Below are 19,052 nucleotides of genomic sequence, written 5' to 3' on the forward strand. Positions count from 1 at the left end.
TCCCTGCAGTCCCGAAAACTTCAAATCTAGATTCAAATCGAGATTGACGGATTATCCTAGTAGCAAAAGTAGCTACATATGTAGCTATGGGCCCCCGCACTTTCAAGGGCCCCGCGCTAAAGGCTTTCAAGCTATCAATTCCCGTTCAGTAATTTTGCACTTGCTCTATTACTATAGTACTATACCGCCTTCAACTTTTATGAACGACTGGGTGTTTAAGGTTAGCGATTTGTCATAGTTTTTCATTTGCTATACAGCCAAATAATACAATGATTTTACTGTGCAAGTTAAAAATGTGTGTTTTAATATTTGTGTGTTTGTTTTTTTTAGGGCCCCTTTATAACAAATTCTCCAGGCCCCGTACTAGCTTCATCTGGCACTGGGTGGGGGTGACTAAATGCCTGAATGAATGATCTTAAAAATCAATGCCTACTGGAGCAGAAGCTATGAAAGCGGTCCCAAGTTTGGTGTGATATGCTTGAGATTTTAGTTGTTTTATTTTGTAAAGAATTCCCACAGCCAAGCGTCGTCACGTCAGGAAGTGACCCTGGCAACTGAAACAGTTGACTTCTGAGATCCATTTTCTTGACCCTTTTATTTACATTGTTACTGATGGATGATGCTGGTCTGAAAAGTGCATGGGTTGATACAAATGAAGGTCTATTTATTGTATGTCCAATGTTTCACAGCAACCCATAATTATTTTATTGTGCATGGACCGGTGGGGGGGGGGGGGGCTCCTTCAAGCACCGAAAATAATGATCGGCTCGCGTTCATTCAGGTGACGTTCATACATTTTTACTCGTGAGAATGGCAGAAGCGGACGACGTAAGTTTCACCTGAGTCTCATTTCCAAACCCTCCGTTACAGATTTACGACACGATGCTGGAGGAAGTTCCTGAGTTCCAGTACTTGAACGATTTCTGCCGAACGTTCAAGTTGTACCGCGGCAAAGCGGACGACGATTCGGACGACCCGTCGGTCGTGGGAGAGTTCAAGGCAAGGCGGAGAAACCCCCCCCCCACCCCCCCCCCATAACTTGTTGCGCATGCACAGCACGGACGCGCTTCTGACCGCGAACGCGACCATTTGGTGCTGTGTGTAGCTCTGGTCACCCTTGTCGATGTTAGCAAGCGGCAGCAGACCAATCTCACCACGTTCATTTCCTATTGAGCTCTCTACTTCCGGCATTGCTCCCCACTCGCGTGAGGCGTCTGCCTTCTTGGTCCCCTTTCTCCACTCCTCCTTTTTCTAGTCCAGCTCCACGTCTACTCCACAGTGCTTCCAATCCCACGCATTCACCGCACATTCCCCCGAGGCCTCTCGCCCCTCCGTCCACCTTCGTCGTGTTAATCCCACGTGGCTTTCCTCTGTCTATGTTGTCGAGACACGTGCCCCCACCCATCCCAGTCGAATGTTTTTTTTTTTCCCCCACCTTGCCTGAGATGGGCACGGCCACTCTCCTCGACTCCTTCCTCGTCTCTCTTCGTCTCCGGGCCGACCCCAGCCCAGTCTCGTGGTCCCCGCCATCCATCTCCCGATTCTCACGTCTGTTTGCTCCTGTTTTCTTCTTACCTGGTTGGCTCCTGAGGTCTCACAATCGGGCGCATTCTGGGCGACTCTCATCGTGGGCAAGAGAACGGCGTCAATTTGAAACAGGTTACCGACATAGTCTCTTTGGGTCTTTCGGTGGTAAAGTCGCGTAGATAGGTGAAAATTAATGAATATCAAATGAATATGAATTTTCACCTGTCTACGTGACTCTACCGAAAGACCCAAAGAATATGAATTCCTGCAGTCACGAAAGCTTTTAAGTCAAGATTTACGTTAACGAAATTTAGCGGAAAATGATATCGCTCTCTCTATCTCTCTCTCTCCGCAGGGCTCCTTCAAGATCTACCCACTGCCAGATGACCCGGCGCAGCCCAGCCCCCCGGCACAGTACCAGCAGTTGCCGGATATCGGGCTCCAGGAATGCATCGTGAGGGTCTACATCGTGCAGGCTTTGGCGCTCCAGCCCAAGGACACCAACGGCCTGGTAATGACACCCCCTCCTCGCCCGGCTGCATGGCATAACCGCGTGGTGTCCTTGAAAATCTCGATAACCCACGCGTGTGTGCGTCCGTGTGTCTGTCTGCACGGCGAATCGGACTTAAATGAGTACCCGGTGCGGTGTGTAAACATCCCCACCGGGGAAACAAAGGTGGCTGGGCGTGGTGCTGGCCGCCCCTCCCACTCGTGTACCGTGCCAGCCTTCATAAGTGCTCGCAAACAGCACTTTCCCCCCCCCCCCCCCACAGTGAATTCAAGGCTGTACAGGAGAGATCTGTCTTTGTTCTATGTATGTATACACACTGGTGGACAGAGCCCGTCCTATATTCAGGGCGACAGCACGTCGTTCTGCAACCCTGATCAGCCACTCGCTACTTCCCTGAACATCACCGCTCACCAGTTTATACGGCATCGTAAAAAGATGCATCCCATCGCCTGCACCCTCTTCTCCCCCAATAGCACTCGCCTGTCCGTTGTGTGATTTTGAGATGGGGCTCGCACCATGCGCTGGTCGATTCGTAAATGGTAGCATGTATTGTCAACGTCGGTGGCCGATGAGCCAAATGATCAGGTTATTGGTAAAATAAAGATTTCGACCTTGTTTCCGGTAAGCTACGATATCATAAGATTGTTTTTGGTTAAATCTTAACTTAAAGCTTTCGTGACTGCAGTAAATCATATTCTTTGGGTCTTTCGGTAAAGTCACGTAGATACGTTCAAAGAAAATAACAAAAAATTACCAAAAACTTCGACGTCATCAGGATGACGATTGCTTGTGTTGCGATCGAAACGTCGTAGGAATAGGTTTTACCCTTTTAACTGGCACAAAAACCGACACCTTTATTCAAGGCATCATGTTTGCAATAACCACAACACAAGCAGTCAAAATGCAAACAAAAAAGACAACTATAATAATAATTTACAGTGTCCTTGAGTTTGATTGGTCCACACCCGAGAGACGGCTTTCTTTAGAGCCTATTCCTATATCTTGGTACTGGCAAAGGAGGTCTCATAACGAAACGTCGTAGTTTTTTGTTTGTTATAATTTTTTTTATTTTCTTTGACCCTATCTACGTGACTTTACCGAAAAACACAAAGGATGTTTGTTATTTGGTTCCTCGATGTGCAGTTCGTGAAACGGTCTCGGAGGAGAGCTCCAGACAAAGATGAATGCGTACTAAGATACGCCGATTCTCCGCTCACGGCTCATATTTTAACGATAAACCCATGCCGGCTTCATCGGAACACTTTACATTCCACTTTCAATGGATTTTTTTTTGATGAGCATCTCTCCGCAGATGTTCACACGGTTAAAAAAAAAATTAGCTTTTTCCATGCACTTAATCGGCCTACTTGAGACAACAAAAGCCGTCTTTCTAAACAAAGCCGATTTTCCGTGGGGGGCTATCGATTTCTTAAACTCCGCCCCAGGGGGTCGGTGACCTTTCAAAGAAGAAGAGACATTTTTTTGTTTTTTGTCTTTGACCAAAATAGTTCGAGAGCCGCCTCGCACGCAGAGCTGCTCGTACACAAACACAAACGCAGCAGGTATACGGCACCTGACAAGCAAATTCGTACGTGTATGAACGAAATAGGTGACGGACTAAACTGCGCGTATATTTTGTTGATTTTTTTTTCCTCCCTTTTTTTTATCAATGCAGTTTGACTGTTGTGCATTTCGTTGTCACCAAGACATCCCATGGTGACCCATTCCCTGCCATATTTAATAAATAATCTTTACGTTAAATTGCGTTTTAAGATTTTTTTGTTTGTTTTGTTTTACTGCTGTGCCCACAAGGCGATGGGGGGGGGGGGGGCAGCCAATGCCGCGAGGGGGAAGCCGAAGAGACGCACGGGGCTCAGGAGCGCCGCCCGTTTGCCGAGCGCCGTGTCATGCCCCTCGATTTGGCTGCACGCGCAGCCTTGACCTGGCTGTGCGCGTGTCTCCGTGTCTTCCCAGTGCGACCCCTACATCAAGATCAATCTGGGCAGAACCACCATCGATGACCACGACAAGTACATCCCCAACACGCTCAACCCCGTCTTCGGAAGGTAAGCGGCGTCTCGTTGTTATCGTGCGATGCAGACCCCGTTAGAACATTGTATCAACCACACGTGTTTGCATAGCATTCGTCAAAAGCCAGGATCGATCCACTGCTGGATGTAACGTTCTTACCCCCCCTACTGGACATCTGTGATAAAGAGCTTTTATAGCTCATCAGATTCCTCCCAGTATAAATAAATATTCTGATTCTGAAGGACATTCCCCCAAGCCGTCGCGAACTATCATGGTCATGCGGGCACAGAAATCCACTTGGCACCTGCACACGATCCGATTTCGTTGTTCCATGTCCGCCGTGGACGTCCCCTCGGGCGCGTTCCGTTCCTCCGGCTGCCTCTCCGTCGTTGGTTTCGGTCACCGGCCACCATCGTGGCCGTGACGCCGTCGGTACCTCAACCGCTCGGCGCTCCGTAAACGTTCCCGCCTGACGTCTGCACCGTCTTCCTCCTCCGCGGTGCTCGCAGGATGTTCGAGTTGACGTGCACCCTGCCTCTGGAGAAGGACCTTAAGATCAGCGTGTTCGACTACGACATGGTGGGCCGCGACGAGAAGATCGGCGAGACGTTCATTGACCTGGAGAACCGCTACCTGTCGCGCTTCGGGGCTCGCTGCGGCCTCTCCCAGTCCTACTGCGTGTGAGCAGCCGCGCTGCAGAAACGCGCCGCGACACGCAGAGTACTTGGTCTGCCGTGCGCTTGCCCGCACACGCAGAGCAGTCCAGCATCGCCACACCCCCGCAGCGCTTTGCAAAGTGGCCGCGTGGAGTCCGTGCGTCGAAGCTCTCCGCATCCTCCTATTCCGCGATCGTCCTAATTTTGTTTTTGTCTCGGTTCATAACGTTGTTTGGCTCCTTCGGTCGTTATCCGTCCCTTGCGTGTGTCCTGGCCACATTCTCCTCCTTGCAATTGCCGCAAGTGCTTCCCCTCTTTATTACTTGTTTACTTGCTCTTTTCACGAGAGCGTACAATCCGGTTGGCCACCGTCAGGGCCCATGTTTTTGCACTGTACAGGAAGAGCAGAAATAGAATCTGGATGTCGTAAATAATAATCGTAATCATAATTTAAATTACGTTACAGGCCTTCCGTCAATCCACTTCTGGATGAAAGCCCCTCCCCATGTCAGGGCTGTGGCTGTTTTAAGGTGCTGCTGCTGCTGTGGATTTTCCTTCCCAAATTCATTTGGCTGTGAGATTTACAATTGTCAATGCCTTTCCATTTCCTCGACCTTCATTTCGTTCATCCCTACCCCCCCCCCCGGATCAATCCTTGATATGGACAGTGTTTTTAACTCGATGGGCCCTGCCCCGGGTGAACAGAACTAAATAAACTCGAGTAAAACTGTCCTGGGTGTTATCACAAAGCGTTTAAATCGCGTGAGTGGCTACCGAACGTGGTCCCGTAAGAACCGACGTTGTTCTAGCCGGGAGCCGGCTGTTCGTGTTGCTTTGCTGTGTTCTCAGCTCGGGCCAGAACCAGTGGAGAGACCAGATGACTCCCAGCATGATTCTCGAAGGCGTGGCGAGGGCCAAGAGCTGGCCGCAGCCCATCTACGAAGGCGACCGCCTAACCCTGAAAGGGCGCGACTATTTGATGTCTGACTTTGGTGAGACAATTGCGCGTGACGGCCGTGTGCGTGTGTTAATATAACCCCCCTTGTTGGTTTCTGTACAGTTTGGCGAGCAGTCTTGCGCCAACCGCCATCGATCCCAAACCGCGTTCCTTCTCGATGAATCTCCTCGCGCCGCGTGTTGGCGGAAAGTTCGGCGCTTCTTCCGGGCGCGGAACTATTCCACGAGTCGTCGCAATGTCATGGCCATGATTCGATTTGAAAACAAAAAAAACCTATTTGTGTTCTTGTAACATTCCTGTGGTTGGCTCTACCCAATAGAAATAAACATGCACAGTACATGGTTATTGTCAGTCTCTTCTGGGTGATGTTTATCCGTTGCTGCAAGCATCTGAGCTGTGCTAATCGTGTACTGGAGGGGAAGGTATACTTTTGACCGAGCAACACTTTGTAATTTTGGTCACTTCCATCACCGCATGCGCCTGGTGCGGTAACAGAAGTGACTGCAGTGTGTGTTTGTGTTTACTGTGTGGTCACCTGCCAGAGCCATGTCAAGCTTCTATTCGAAGACATTCACTGCATCGGGAACTTTCAGATGCGCTTCTGCGGCCGTCTGGAATGCCCCTTCCTTAGAATATTAGAAAGCCCACTGGAGCTATGCACTTTTAAATCAGGATTACTTATGAACCGCTATTTGTGTATTAGTTTGTTGTCCTTCCATCCCACTTCCGCATGAATAGATGCACTCAGGCCTCGGAAAGGGGCTGCTGCGCACCTCTGCAATGTAACCACGGGGGCACTCATTGGGGAATCCCCCTTCATGTTCTGCAGAGGCGAAGGCCCCGACGAATCCTCACCTGGGCCCCGTGAAGGAGCGCCTGGCCCTGCACCTCCTGCGCAGCATGGGCCTCATCCCCGAGCATGTGGAGACACGCACACTGGAGCACTCGATCCAGCCGGGCCTCGAGCAGGTGCGCGCACAGCGGCAGCAGTGCCTGTAGCAGTGGCAACAGCAGTTGCAGCAGTGCTAGCGCCAGCAGCAATAGTAGTAGCACTGGCGCCAGCAGCAGTTGTGGCAGTAGTGGCAGTAGGAGTAAGTAGCAGTTGTCAAAGCGGTCTGCATTACACATGCATGCACCATGCTGCTGCCAGACTAAGTACGCGCACGCATAAGAAAGATCACATGACTGCAGTGTCCCGATCCCTCCACTGGCTCGTAATCCAATGCTGGATCAAATGAGCGATTGCACTTTCCATCTTCAAGATCCTCCATGGACTCATCCCTGCGTCCTCTCCTCTCATCTCACGCTACTCCCCTCCACGCACTCCCCTACCTCTCCCCTCTCATCTTTTCTACTCCCCCCTCCCCCCCCATGTACTCTCCTACCGGTGCCCTCTCATCTCACTCTCTCTTCCCCTTGCTCATTTGGTCAATCTGCCGTTGCTGAGAGACAACTGGTGCCTCTGGCTCCGTCGCCATTAACAGCACAAATATACAGAGAATCCCCACTTTATATTTTAGAGACTTAGACTATAGGGACAGATCCTGTAAAAATATTAAATAAATAATTAGCTGGCCTTTGGCAATCCAGAATCAGAATATTTATTTATACTGGAGCAATCCGATGAGCCTGTGAAGCTCTTTTTCACAGGTGTCCAGCAGGAGTGGGTAAAACCGTTACAACAATAACAATACGATCCACTGCAGGCTTCCTCACACCATCGACCCGCATAGACCAGCTTGGGGAAGTATGGTCAAACAGCTCCCAGGACTGACTAAGCGGGACCCAGGACCGATTCGGATATCACTTGCCGCTGAAATTAGCCGGGTGTTTATAAAATAATTAACTTACTGCGCGCATATTGCCTGTGTGAGTTTGCAGGGTAAGCTGGGGGAGCGGTAGTTAGAAGTGGTGCTTAATGCGCTGCGCTACGGACCCGGCGACCCGAGTTGGATCCCCGCTCACGGCCAGCACCAGCGACGATTTTCTGAACTGATTCTCGACCTCCTCTAGGTCGACTCGGCCTCATATGAGTACCTGGTGCGGGGTGTGTAAAGATCGGCACTGGTGATGCAATTGTGGCCGCGCATGGTGCTGGTCGCCCACCCCCTCGTGTACAGTTCCTGCTTTTCGTAGGTGCTCCCTAGCAGCACTTGCACCAAAAGTCTGATTAGGCTGTGTGTGTGTGTTGGATCTTGTTTCGCACCGTACGTAGCCAACCGTGCTAATCGGAGGCGCGGCTATACGGGGCAATCTTTGTCTTTTTTTGCAGGGCAAGCTGATGATGTGGGTTGACGTCTTCCCCAAGAACATGGGACCTCCAGGCCCTCCGTTCGACATAACGCCACGCAAAGCCAAGAAGTGAGCGGCTGCTCCGGTTTGCACGCACGCGCGCACGCACACATCGTCAAGTCCACCGCCTGGCTCCGCCACGGTGCTCTCCAAGCACATTGCGTCGCGTTGGTGGGCACGGGGGAGATGTCCGTGCCATCTGGTGTCCAAGCGGGGGGGCAACCCTTCCTCCCGTCGGACCCTTTTACGAAGACCGTTGGGTCCAAGAACTTCTGGCAGCAGCGGCGGCAGCGGCAGCAGCAGCAGCGGCGGCCCTCCACTGTTGTCGATCATCATTATAGCCCTATCCCATACGTCGCCGGTGTTTACCCGTCATTCCTGTCCGTGAAAGTGCCTCCTCCTCAGACTCCTCCTCCACTTCATCGGTCCATCTTTTTTTCCCCTCGGCCGTCCTTTGCCACCTTCCAATTAAAGCACGGTAATTTATGAGCCTTGCCACAAGAGGGCGGTACGGCACTAAGGGATGTGGGTTCTGGCCGAGTGGCGGATTCCTTCGTCGGTTTTGTTATTTCGCGTGATGGAGATTGCTTTGTGAACGTATTTTTCTTTCCTCGGCAATAACGCATGTTTACATCTCAACGGCGATTTCTCTGGATTCGGTGCAACTGCCACAACTCAAAGAACCTCTCCGAGGTTGTGCGCTGCCGGGTCGGGCCGCGTTTTGTTCGGCGAGATGGCCGATGTTTCAGAATATTTCTTTATACTGGAGGAATCTGATGAGCCTGTGAAGCTCGTTTTTTTTCTCACCGGTGTCCAGTTTCGCGCACCCCACGTGCTTTTTTTTTCTTTTTCGTAAATTGGATGGAGCCTAACATTGCGAGGTTGCAACCGGAAGACGAATTTCGAGAGCAGCACAACGGCGAAAATTCCTCCGCAGTGGCATCGTCCGGTTAGCCTCTCTGGGCCAGAATAATTGGCAGGGAATAGCCTTTCCTGATGCTGGGGGGTGGGGGGTTCTCTGGCATACAGCAATTAATTAAACGTTAACTACGCGACTACATTTAAATGTGGCTTAACGTGAAATTGAAACGTAACGCTTGAACGTAATTGGCAATACATGACTTTGAATGAATAACGAATAACTATCAGTATTATTCATAATCAAATAACACTTCAAACATTATTGCAGTGTAATCCGAGTCCCTTTCCATTACCATGAAGCAGAGGGGGTAAGGTTCTAAGGTGAACGGTTTGCAAGTTCAATTTATGGTTAAGGATCTTTCCAGGGGCCTGTATAATGAGCACCACTTTGTTGGAAGTCAACAGTGGTTGTCCCTGAATAGACTCTCCCCCTACCATAGGAACGTGGAAATTCAACCACTGCCTCAGTGCTGTGAGCAGGATATACGAGAAACAACTTGCGTTCAAAGAGTGGGTAAACCACTTTTTTGCCCACATGCTATAAAGTTCCCCCCCCTCCCACACCCTCTCTCTTGATAATTGTTTCTGTTCGAAGGTACCAGCTTCGGTGCATCATCTGGAATACCAAGGATGTGATTCTTGATGAGACGAGCATCACGGGAGAGAAGATGAGTGACATCTACGTGAAGGGGTACGCCAAGTGGACACGTGGTTCTTGTCACCTGTCGCCTGTTACGTCACGAGATGAAGAACGTTTTGGGATCTCCACTTTGTGTTTAGAGAGTGGTCCACATAATTTTGTATCGCAGAGTTGCATTTGAAATTCCTTCAAGTGACCTGTGGCCTACACAACAGGGAGGGTGGGGGGGGGGGTAGCTAGAGATATAATTAAAAGTGTATAAATATGTAGGCATGCGTGTTTTATGATGCTGGTTATTCGTTGGTTTCCTAATCTTAGCAATGCAAGGTCAAGGTCATTGGGTACGGCCAAGGTCAAATAAACGATTTGGGTAAAATCCAGAGATATATATATATTACTTTAATGCAAACATTGCCATGATCAAAGCGCAGATTGTATACGTTATGGGAATTTTCGGCGGATTGTGAAATAAGTAGCTTAGTGGTTAACATTGTTGCCACAGTAGCCGACTCCTACATTCAGAGGTTATATCAAAAAAGATATAATGGATTATCTCTGAGCTATGAGAGCCATGATGATGGATGGAGAATAATGATGGCTGAGGGATGATTATAATAATGGATGGGTATTGGATGGATGGCGGATGATGATAATGATGGATGGATGGAGGATTATTATGGAGGATTATGATGATGGTGTATGGTGGGGTGGATGATGATTATGATGGCTGTCTCCACAGGTGGATAGACGGGCGTGACGATGCCAAGCAGAAGACGGACGTGCACTACCGGTCCCTCGGTGGGGAAGGCAACTTTAACTGGCGCTACATCTTCCCCTTCGAGTACGTGCCAGCTGAGAACATCTGTGTGGTCTCCAGGAAGGTGCGTTCACTATGAGGAAGGTTGTTGCCCCCATCCTGGCTTATTCTTTGATTTTGTAACTTTTTGTTATTCCAATTGTGGTGTTGATATGATTTCATGAGATGAGGAAGTTTCGTTTGAGAACAGCTGACAGCAGCAGATCTGCTGTCAGGCGTCGTGGCGATGTCTGTCTGTAGGGCGCTGCCGCTTAACAGCTGCTGCTGCTGCGATTGTGTGCCCGTGTCCTTCAGGAACACTTCTGGAGTTTGGACAAAACCGAGCTGCGCCTTCCTCCAAAGTTCACCATCCAGATCTGGGACAATGACAAGTTTTCTCCAGATGACTACCTGGGTACGTGCACCACCTACCTGCCCGCCATACCCAGAAGGTTGAGAAACACCAGAAGACCACCGTTTCATCCACGACCTGCTGCGAGGCTACATTTTGGGCAGCGGAGGGCAGTGGACCCTATCAATGAACCACGTTTCTGATCTGTACACTTCATAGCAGATGATACGCATACGTTTAATGAAATGCGAGTCTTATTTGTTTACATCCTCCCTTGTACAACCGGCTCTCCATACTACCTGTGACCAGGCTACCTGGACCTGAACCTGTCCCACATGCCCGTGCCGGCTAAGTCGGCGGAGAAATGCTCACTGGAGATGGTGGAGACCCCGACCGGCAAGAAGAAGCACAAAACCACGTCGCTGTTTGAGCAGAAGAACGTCAAGGGCTGGTGGCCGTGCATCGCCGAAGAGGACGGAAAGAAGATCATCGCCGTGAGTGATTTTTTTTTTATTTACGTGTTTCTCTACTTCGATTTAAAGCTTTCGTGACTGCAGGGATTCATCTTCTTGGTTCTTTCGGTAAAGTCACCACCACGTAGAAGGGAAATAATAAAATAATAAAAGTAAAACATAATAAAATAAAATTCTCGCGACGTTTCGGCGACAACACAAGCGGCCATCCTCAGGCGAATTAACAGAACTGGAGCGCTGTCTTTCCGACAGCTCTTGTTTCTTCACCTGAGGACGCTGCTTGTGTTGTGGCCGAAACGTCGTGAGGATTTTATTTTATTATGTTTTGTTTTTATTATTTTATTATTTCCCTTCGACGTGACTTTACCGAAAGAACCAATCAGGTGTTTCTCTACTGTTTTTTTTTCTTTTTTTACTTACAGCCGGAGCGGCGGCCTAGCGAATGGTTAGCGCACGTTGCCAGCTTCCCTGTTGCGGTAACCTTGTTTAAATGTTAAATCAACTTTAAACGTGTGAATTGCTAAATTCAGCGAGGTAACAATGCGATCGGCTGGTGTCTCTGATGCACCCTGCTCTGGCTCTCCCCCCCACCCCTTGTGTGCGCGATGAGGAAAGGCCTGAGAGACGCCCATCACTGAATTGTACTCGGGGTTTTACATTTTGTTCAGTGGCGTCCAAAGATTAAATTAAGCTTGGATTACTCTATGGTTCTTTCGGTAAAGTCACGTTGAAAGAAAATAAATTAAATAATAATAGAATACGACGTTTCGATTGCAACACAAGCGACCGCCATCAGGTAAGAATGAATGAGAAAACAAACTTAGAAATGTAATGCAATACAACACAGAGTCGGCTAACACACACATAGACACACCTCTGTGTGTCTATGTGTGTGTCTCTCTCTGTGTGTGTCTCTCTGTGTGTGTCTCTCTCTGCTTGTGTGTCTCCGTGTCTGTGTTTTGTCTCTCTCTCTCAAATGTAGCAATCTTTGGAAGAACGTAATCAACCAGGTAGGGCGTTGACTGTTGTGTTAGCCGACTCTCTGTGTTGTATTGCATTATATTTCTAAATTTACCATGTTTGTTTTCTCATTCATTCTTACCTGATGACGGCCGCTTGTGTTGCAATCGACACGTCGTATTCTCTTATTATTTATTTTCTTTCTACGTGACTTTACCGAGAGAAGCATTTAGAGTAATTCCTGCAGTCACGAAAGCTTCAAGTGTAGTTTAAGCTTCCATTATTAAAAGAAGGTGTGGGCGGCTGATTCTTTAATCGGAGGGTGGCTCGGCTCTCTCAACAACCCCTGCAGGTGCTTTAGTGGGAATGCGCACTGCGCTATGAACCTGGCAACCAGAGTTGGATTGCTGGCCACGGCTAACATCAGTGGGGGGAGTGATGTCCGAACCGGCGCTGGGTTGTCCTTCCCCCACTTGCCGGTTTGGTGACGTACGGTCAAACAACCTCCGTGACTGACATGGTGTAGGGGAGGGGGGGAAGGGAGGCCTTTGTCCAACAGTGGATTGATTGGCAAAGGACTGAAAATACATTTCATATATATGTTTTTTTAATGAAGAGAGTAGTCGTCTCTTTCCACTTGTAATTCTGTTTGCTATCGGAGCCATGTTGCGACGTGAATAAATGTCCCTTTAGAACTCTTGCAGGGCAATGCATCGCCCCAAGTTTGAGAGTGGTCCACAGAAGGTGATATCACAAAACTACTACGGAGATCACTATGTATCCACACGGGGGGGGAACTGCCCTTTCCTGCATGTTTTTTGAGAGGTGTTAATGTAATGCTAATCGAGCTGATCTATTGCTTCTTCTTCAGAGCTAGAAAATGTATTTAATGTAATTGAAGAGTCTGAATGATGATTTGTTGCGTGCATTCTTTGGCGAGCATGTTGAGAATCGTCGACACCAGTGTTCTTCATTGTGAGGCTCGCGGGCCACTGGCGGCCACTGGCAAACTTAAGTGCGGCCCCTGATGTGTGGCCCACGACCAGTACACAAATGTGAAAACAAAACCATCGTGCTGCTGGCAAACCCCAGTGGTTTCAAATGTGTGGCGGCCCTCACGCTTATCGACAAAAAGTGCCCCTCCCCCCCCCCTCTGAAAATGAGTGAAGAACACTGGTTTGCACTGACGCTTACAACGCTCGCCCCAACAGCAAAAACTAAATGGGGGGTCCCTCTTGTCCATGTTGTTGCTTGCAGGGCAAGGTGGAGATGACTCTGGAGATCCTGGCTGACAAGGAAGCGGAGGAGAGACCCGCAGGCCTGGGCCGGGAGGAGCCCAACATGAACCCAAAGCTGGACCCACCAAAGTAAGGTTCCTTGAAATGTGTTCAGCCATTTATAATGCCGGGGTGGTGAGCAAACGTGCCGAGATGATCGACGCGGCTTTGTTTTTCGCGTGTTTTCATCCACAAGTTTTAATTCCAATTGTGCTATCGGTGTCGCGTCATGAGAGAGAGACTCCATCCGGAACACTTGCAGAGCAGTTGTAACCCGCTTTGCATTCGAGTGGCCCACAAAGGCAGATATAACAGAACTACCTCCTGAGATCCTTTGAGTTGACATATGGGTCCGCATTACCGCACCCTCCGATGAGCACGGTTTGCTGCGCACGGTGTGAAAGAAGTTCTACTTGCATAGTATACAGCAGCACTTTCCCACTCGCTTTGCTACGAAATAATGTTTATATTCTTAGCTCTTTCGGTAAAGTCACGTTGAAGGGAAACAATAAAATGCATTAATGCAAACCGACACACCTGATGACGACCGTTTGTGTTATGGTCGAAACGTCGTGAAAATTTTTATTGTTTTATATATATTTTATTATTTTATTGTTTCCCTTCAACGTGACTTTACCGAAAGAGCTAAGAATATGAATTACTGCAGTCACGAAAGCTTTAAATCAAAAATGAAATAATGTTTGTCGCAAGAACGTCAACCTGATCCGTTTAATCCGCTGATCTGGAAATCGCCCAAAATAAGTGCAAAATCAAATATAATGTGGTGCAGTCATTGGTGGCTGGGCTTGACACGAGAGACTCGCAGCACTTTGAGAATCAGGTTTCATCACAGGCAGCAGCGTCCTTTATTCAATGCAGGATTTCACCAGTGGCCAGCTTCAATGCTCTGACCTTTAAGCTACCTGGCCACCTCGTTGTGTGATTTAGGCAAATCGCACAACCGGCTGTGGGCACCTAAAGAATCGCTGGTCTTCAGGCAATTGCCACTGGAAGGTTTTTCCTGGCAGTACATTCAATGTGAGCTGCCATAGTTGCTTGTTACAGCAATGGCATTGAGGGGATAAGGTTCCATTTCGCCAATGACATTGATTGGTCTACAGAGCACACAACCTTGGGCAGACCCATGTGACCTCTGTGATCTGATTGGAAGTTGCTATCCCAGTTACCCACCTAGGGGGAGCAGCGAGCAGAGATTTATCAAGATTTGAAACGGAGATTTTTTCGTTTTACACAACTATCAATGGTGGCAGTTGTCGGTGATGATTGCCCTAGAAATGCATTGGTGTGTGTCATAGGTAAAGAGTGCGCAAAAAAGCAGAGAGAGGCGCATGTTTGAGATGAGACCGGAAGAGGTGTCCTGGAGAACGTGCGTTACTTTGAGGAGACTAAAAATGTAACCGGCAAGAAAATTAAGTGGCAGGATAACATCGCGAGAGGATGACGGCTGGCAGTCGAGACTAACAACAGAGTGGCAGCCAAAGGAGGGCCTGAGGAGGACGTCTGCCGTGAAGTTGAAGCGATTATTTAAAATCGGCTCACGGTGCAGGGTCAAGGCTGGACTAATGCATCGTTAAGACCATGACAGAGAGATGGCGACAATTTGTGGAGGTCATTATCCAGTAGTGATATGGTGTTGATGGTGGTGGTGGAGGTGGCGATTATCAGTGGCCTTATATTTTGATTCCTGGCGTCTTTCTGCTTTGTGACAAAACGCAGCCGCCCAGAGACATCGTTTCTGTGGTTCACGTCGCCGCTCAAAACCTTCAAGTACATCATCTGGAGGCGCTACAAGTGGATTTTTATTGGGCTCCTCATCCTTCTCTTCGTCGTCCTATTTCTCGCCATCCTCTTCTATTCCCTGCCGGTAAGTTTATTTTCTACATTCTGTGCAGACTGTAGGGGACGAGTCCACCCCCCTCCCCCGCCCGACTGAAACATTTAGTTTTTTTTTTAAAAAGACTGCTTTGGGTCCCCCCTTCATTGTGGGCCCTGTTGCGCCGAACTCGTTCTGCGATCGGCGCTTTGTACCGGACTTGCATTGAGATGCAATTTAAAAAAAAAAATCTAAAGACGGCTTTGGATCCTTTAAAGATTAATTTTTCACGTGGTCTACAAGACGTCTGAATTTAAAAGGTCTTTGCGGCGAGCGATGGTGACGTTACCCGATGCTGCGTGACATCACTTTTGGCAGTGGAAGCATGGAAATCGGGACAAGTATGACATGGCTTGCCCGTGTCTGCTTGGTGTTTTTCGGTTCGAAAAACATTGGGACGGTCCAAAGTTTCGTATTGAGCATCGATTTTGGTATTTAATCCGAAAATTGGAAACCTCACGGAAGTAGAGCTAACATCTTGCAAGTCGCCTCGTTCATACCACCAGGCTGATGCCGGCTTGTTTTAAATTTCCTATAAAGATAAGGTGTGAAAAGTTAACTGACCGTTTATGCAAATGAATCGCTCGATATTCGCAAAATAGAAGGGACTTTATTACAGTCACGAGCTTGGTGCAAATTATTTGTATGATGGCCATCGGATATTTGAACGTTATTTGTTTCATTTTGTCTTTTCAGAACTACACTGCGCAGAAAATCGTGCTGGGATAAACTGATCTAGAGTTTCTTGTTGTCGTGAATTTGAAAACGTTCTACAAGCAGGAGGAATGTCCACTCCAGAGTATAAGATATATATCTATATAGAGCTGTATGCACTCATTGTGGTCCTTCATAAAAAATGGCTTGAATGTCTTTTTTTTTTAAACAAGCAATTATAAAGTTTGAGATATTCTCCCGCTTGGGGTTAGAATGCACACACCATACAAGCACTTCCACATACCGTCGCGTATTCTCCCAGTAGTGGTGCTGAAAGCAGTTGAATCCGACACTGATATTAGTTGTGAATCAGGGTCACGTGACCGTCACAAGTGCAAGTTGCTGGAAACATAAAAGTGATTATCGTAAAAAAAAGTCACCCCCCCTCACCCTCGTGTCCAGTTTTACATCTTAGAAGCATTGCACTTTGTAACAAAAAAAAACTGCGATTATTTGGCGTCTCACGTGGGATGGTGTGTGATGTTTTCGATGCTGAAGTACACACAGACAGCATTTAGTAATGAATTAAAACATTTATACATTACAGATTGCCTTTGATGCGAACGTGTTGAAATAAGAAACCTACGTTGGCAATGTATTAAAATCATCTATAGCTGTGTGTTCATGTTTGTGTGACGGAAAAACAAGAAAACGTACGTGAATGTAATTGCCATCACAGCCGAACAAACTTCACTTTAAAAGGTGCAATGCTTAGAGAGCAGGTTTTAAAAGTAGTACATCTGACGGCGACTTGGTTTGTGTCGCTCGCTCATCGCTTGATAAATTATGAAATGGATTTTTTTTTAATTCGAAAGCATATACCTGATCCGCCGTTGGAAAAAAAAATAACGCCGTCAACTACAAGTCCGCAGTCAAATAACCTTGAACTGTTATTGTATACCATCGCGAACTTATGTTGTGCATTCACACCATGTACACATCGCATCTCTTAATTGGCAAATGTATTGGGAAGTTACCCGAGCACTTTTTAAGCACCAGTCCTTTGACGGATGTCGCGCATGCGGTTCAGCGTTTTGGACCGGATTAATATTGTAGGCACTTCAAATATCCCCCCCCTCCTCCGCCCCAAAAACAAATCCCCCCCCCCTGTAAACTGCACAACTCTACTTTTAAAAGTGTACTTCTTGAAATGTTGGTGGCATTTATAAAGGAAACAAAAAAAACACCCTAACATATTTACATGGTGTTATCAGAATTATGTAGGTGGATTACTGGCAGTTTCCAATATGTTTTTACCTGAAATATTGGAGGATGGCCAAAACATGCGTTACACTTCTCTGCAGATGAAAATGTAATCGTTGTGTGTGCGTGTTTTTTTTGTTTACGTGTCCATTTAGTCAAAGTGCACACTGTGTTCGTGGTGTCGTTGAAAAGGTGTTTATACGCGCGTGTCATCTGAATGTTACCCAACAACAACAGAGGGTAGGCCTCGCTCTCTAAAAACAACGTCGCCCTTAGCCTGACAACGAGGCCCGGGTGCGTCTGTGTGTGTTCATATAAAAATTAGAGACGTTCTGACGACGAAGATTCACGCCAGAAATGCCATCTTCATTCTGTGGCCCGTCTGGTTTTTTGGACCTTGGTTGTTAGAAATACCTGTCCTGTTGCGCTCATTCGGTGGTAAGATGCATGACCAAAAAAAAATATTTAACGAAAAATATTTTTAAAATGACCAGGGTGTGTTTTTAATGAAATAATAAAGCATTGTTGTCAACATTCGAGTGCTGAATTATTTCATTGCAGTGGCACTCGTGGTCGCTAGGTGCCGCTCCCTTATTGCGGAATTCGCGAACTTTTTTTTACTCCAATGCACGTGTGAGTGAGCGTTTCGACGCAGTGTTAATGAATATATTGAGTTCACAATCTGGGCATACTCGTTGTGCATTGCGTTGTCTCAATTTTGACTCCTGGGTAATTAATCCGTGCACGGTAAATACGCCCCAAGGAGTCTACCATAAAAGTCACGATTCCGTATTGTATTCGTGTTCTCTCACTTGGGGGGGGGGGGGGGGCGCTTGGCCCAACCACTTATTCAAGTCGTTGATCAGCGCCTGCCTTGGTTCCACCTCTTTGCTTTATCTCCCTGCGTCTTCAGAGAGATCCTTTCCCGTCTGGAAAAATATTCACGGATCCCGGATCGTTTTGCTTCCTCAATTCAAGGCTTCTCTTGCTCCTCTTGACGGTTAGCCCACTCGAAATCTCTCCTGAATTTTCACCCCTTTTCAAGGAAATTATCATTCTCGACTTAAAGCTTTCGTGACTGCAGGAATTCATATTCTTTGGGTCTTTCGGTAAGTCACGTAGATGGGTTAAAAAAAGATATAACAATTTCTTTGAACCGATCTACGTGACTTTACCGAAAGACCCAAAGAATATAAATTATAATTACATATATATGCCCGTACTGCCCCGTCGAGTGGGAAGCCGTGGAAATTTGTTTTTGACAGTGCCGCAGTCGGCCTTTGTGGGGAGCGGTCGTGTAGCGGTTAGCGCAGCGTAGTCGTTAGCGCTTCATAAATTCAAGGCTTCGGTTAGCGCTTCCTCAATTCAAGGCTTCGGTTAGCGCGACACTGCGCTACGAACCTGGCGACCCGGGTTCGATTCCTGCTCATGACCAACACCGGTGACGATTATCTGAACCGGTCCCGGGCCTCCCCTAGGTAGACTCGGCCTCAAATGAGTACCTGGTGCGATGCGTAAACATCGCCGCTAGGGAGACAAAGGCGGCCGGGCGTGGTGCTGGCCACCTACCCCCTCGTGTGCCGTGCTGGCCTTCATAGGTGCTCGCTAACAGCACTTGCCCCTACAGTCTGTTACAGGCTATACGGGTGATCTGTGTCGATGTAAACCAACGGTGGTCTTCCTACCCCATCACCGATTCATCTGTGGCCCAGGCCACGACGCGCTTAGCAAAACTGCCCGTTCGGGTACACGTGCACGGGTGATCAGTTACCGTTTGTCCACCTTCACGGTGTCCACCTCCATTCAGTTGACTGTCTTCACTTTGTGTCCACCTCCAATCAGTTGAC

The 19,052-nt window shown here is 48.0% G+C and overlaps 1 protein-coding gene across 2 annotated transcripts in view; it reads left to right on the forward strand.

Annotated features, from left to right (window-relative positions):
• LOC116941265 (myoferlin-like) overlaps positions 1–17,737 on the forward strand; it is an 88,981-nt gene extending 71,244 nt beyond the window's left edge. For both annotated transcript variants that reach the window (XM_076066346.1, XM_076066347.1), the window contains 14 exons: positions 871–999; positions 1,883–2,038; positions 4,013–4,104; positions 4,579–4,749; positions 5,575–5,717; positions 6,513–6,652; positions 7,956–8,044; positions 9,492–9,587; positions 10,276–10,417; positions 10,648–10,747; positions 10,994–11,178; positions 13,375–13,484; positions 15,132–15,279; positions 15,985–17,737. In XM_076066346.1, the coding sequence (XP_075922461.1) occupies positions 871–999; positions 1,883–2,038; positions 4,013–4,104; positions 4,579–4,749; positions 5,575–5,717; positions 6,513–6,652; positions 7,956–8,044; positions 9,492–9,587; positions 10,276–10,417; positions 10,648–10,747; positions 10,994–11,178; positions 13,375–13,484; positions 15,132–15,279; positions 15,985–16,017 (1,734 nt within the window). In that variant the 3' untranslated portion in view covers positions 16,018–17,737. The remainder of the gene's footprint in view (positions 1–870; positions 1,000–1,882; positions 2,039–4,012; positions 4,105–4,578; positions 4,750–5,574; positions 5,718–6,512; positions 6,653–7,955; positions 8,045–9,491; positions 9,588–10,275; positions 10,418–10,647; positions 10,748–10,993; positions 11,179–13,374; positions 13,485–15,131; positions 15,280–15,984) is intronic.
• The last annotated feature ends 1,315 nt before the right edge of the window (positions 17,738–19,052 follow it).

This window comes from Petromyzon marinus, chromosome 11 (genome assembly GCF_048934315.1).
Source record: "Petromyzon marinus isolate PM22_M1 ecotype Great Lakes invasive population chromosome 11, UKy_Petmar_22M1.pri1.0, whole genome shotgun sequence".
Classification (NCBI taxonomy): domain Eukaryota; kingdom Metazoa; phylum Chordata; class Hyperoartia; order Petromyzontiformes; family Petromyzontidae; genus Petromyzon; species Petromyzon marinus.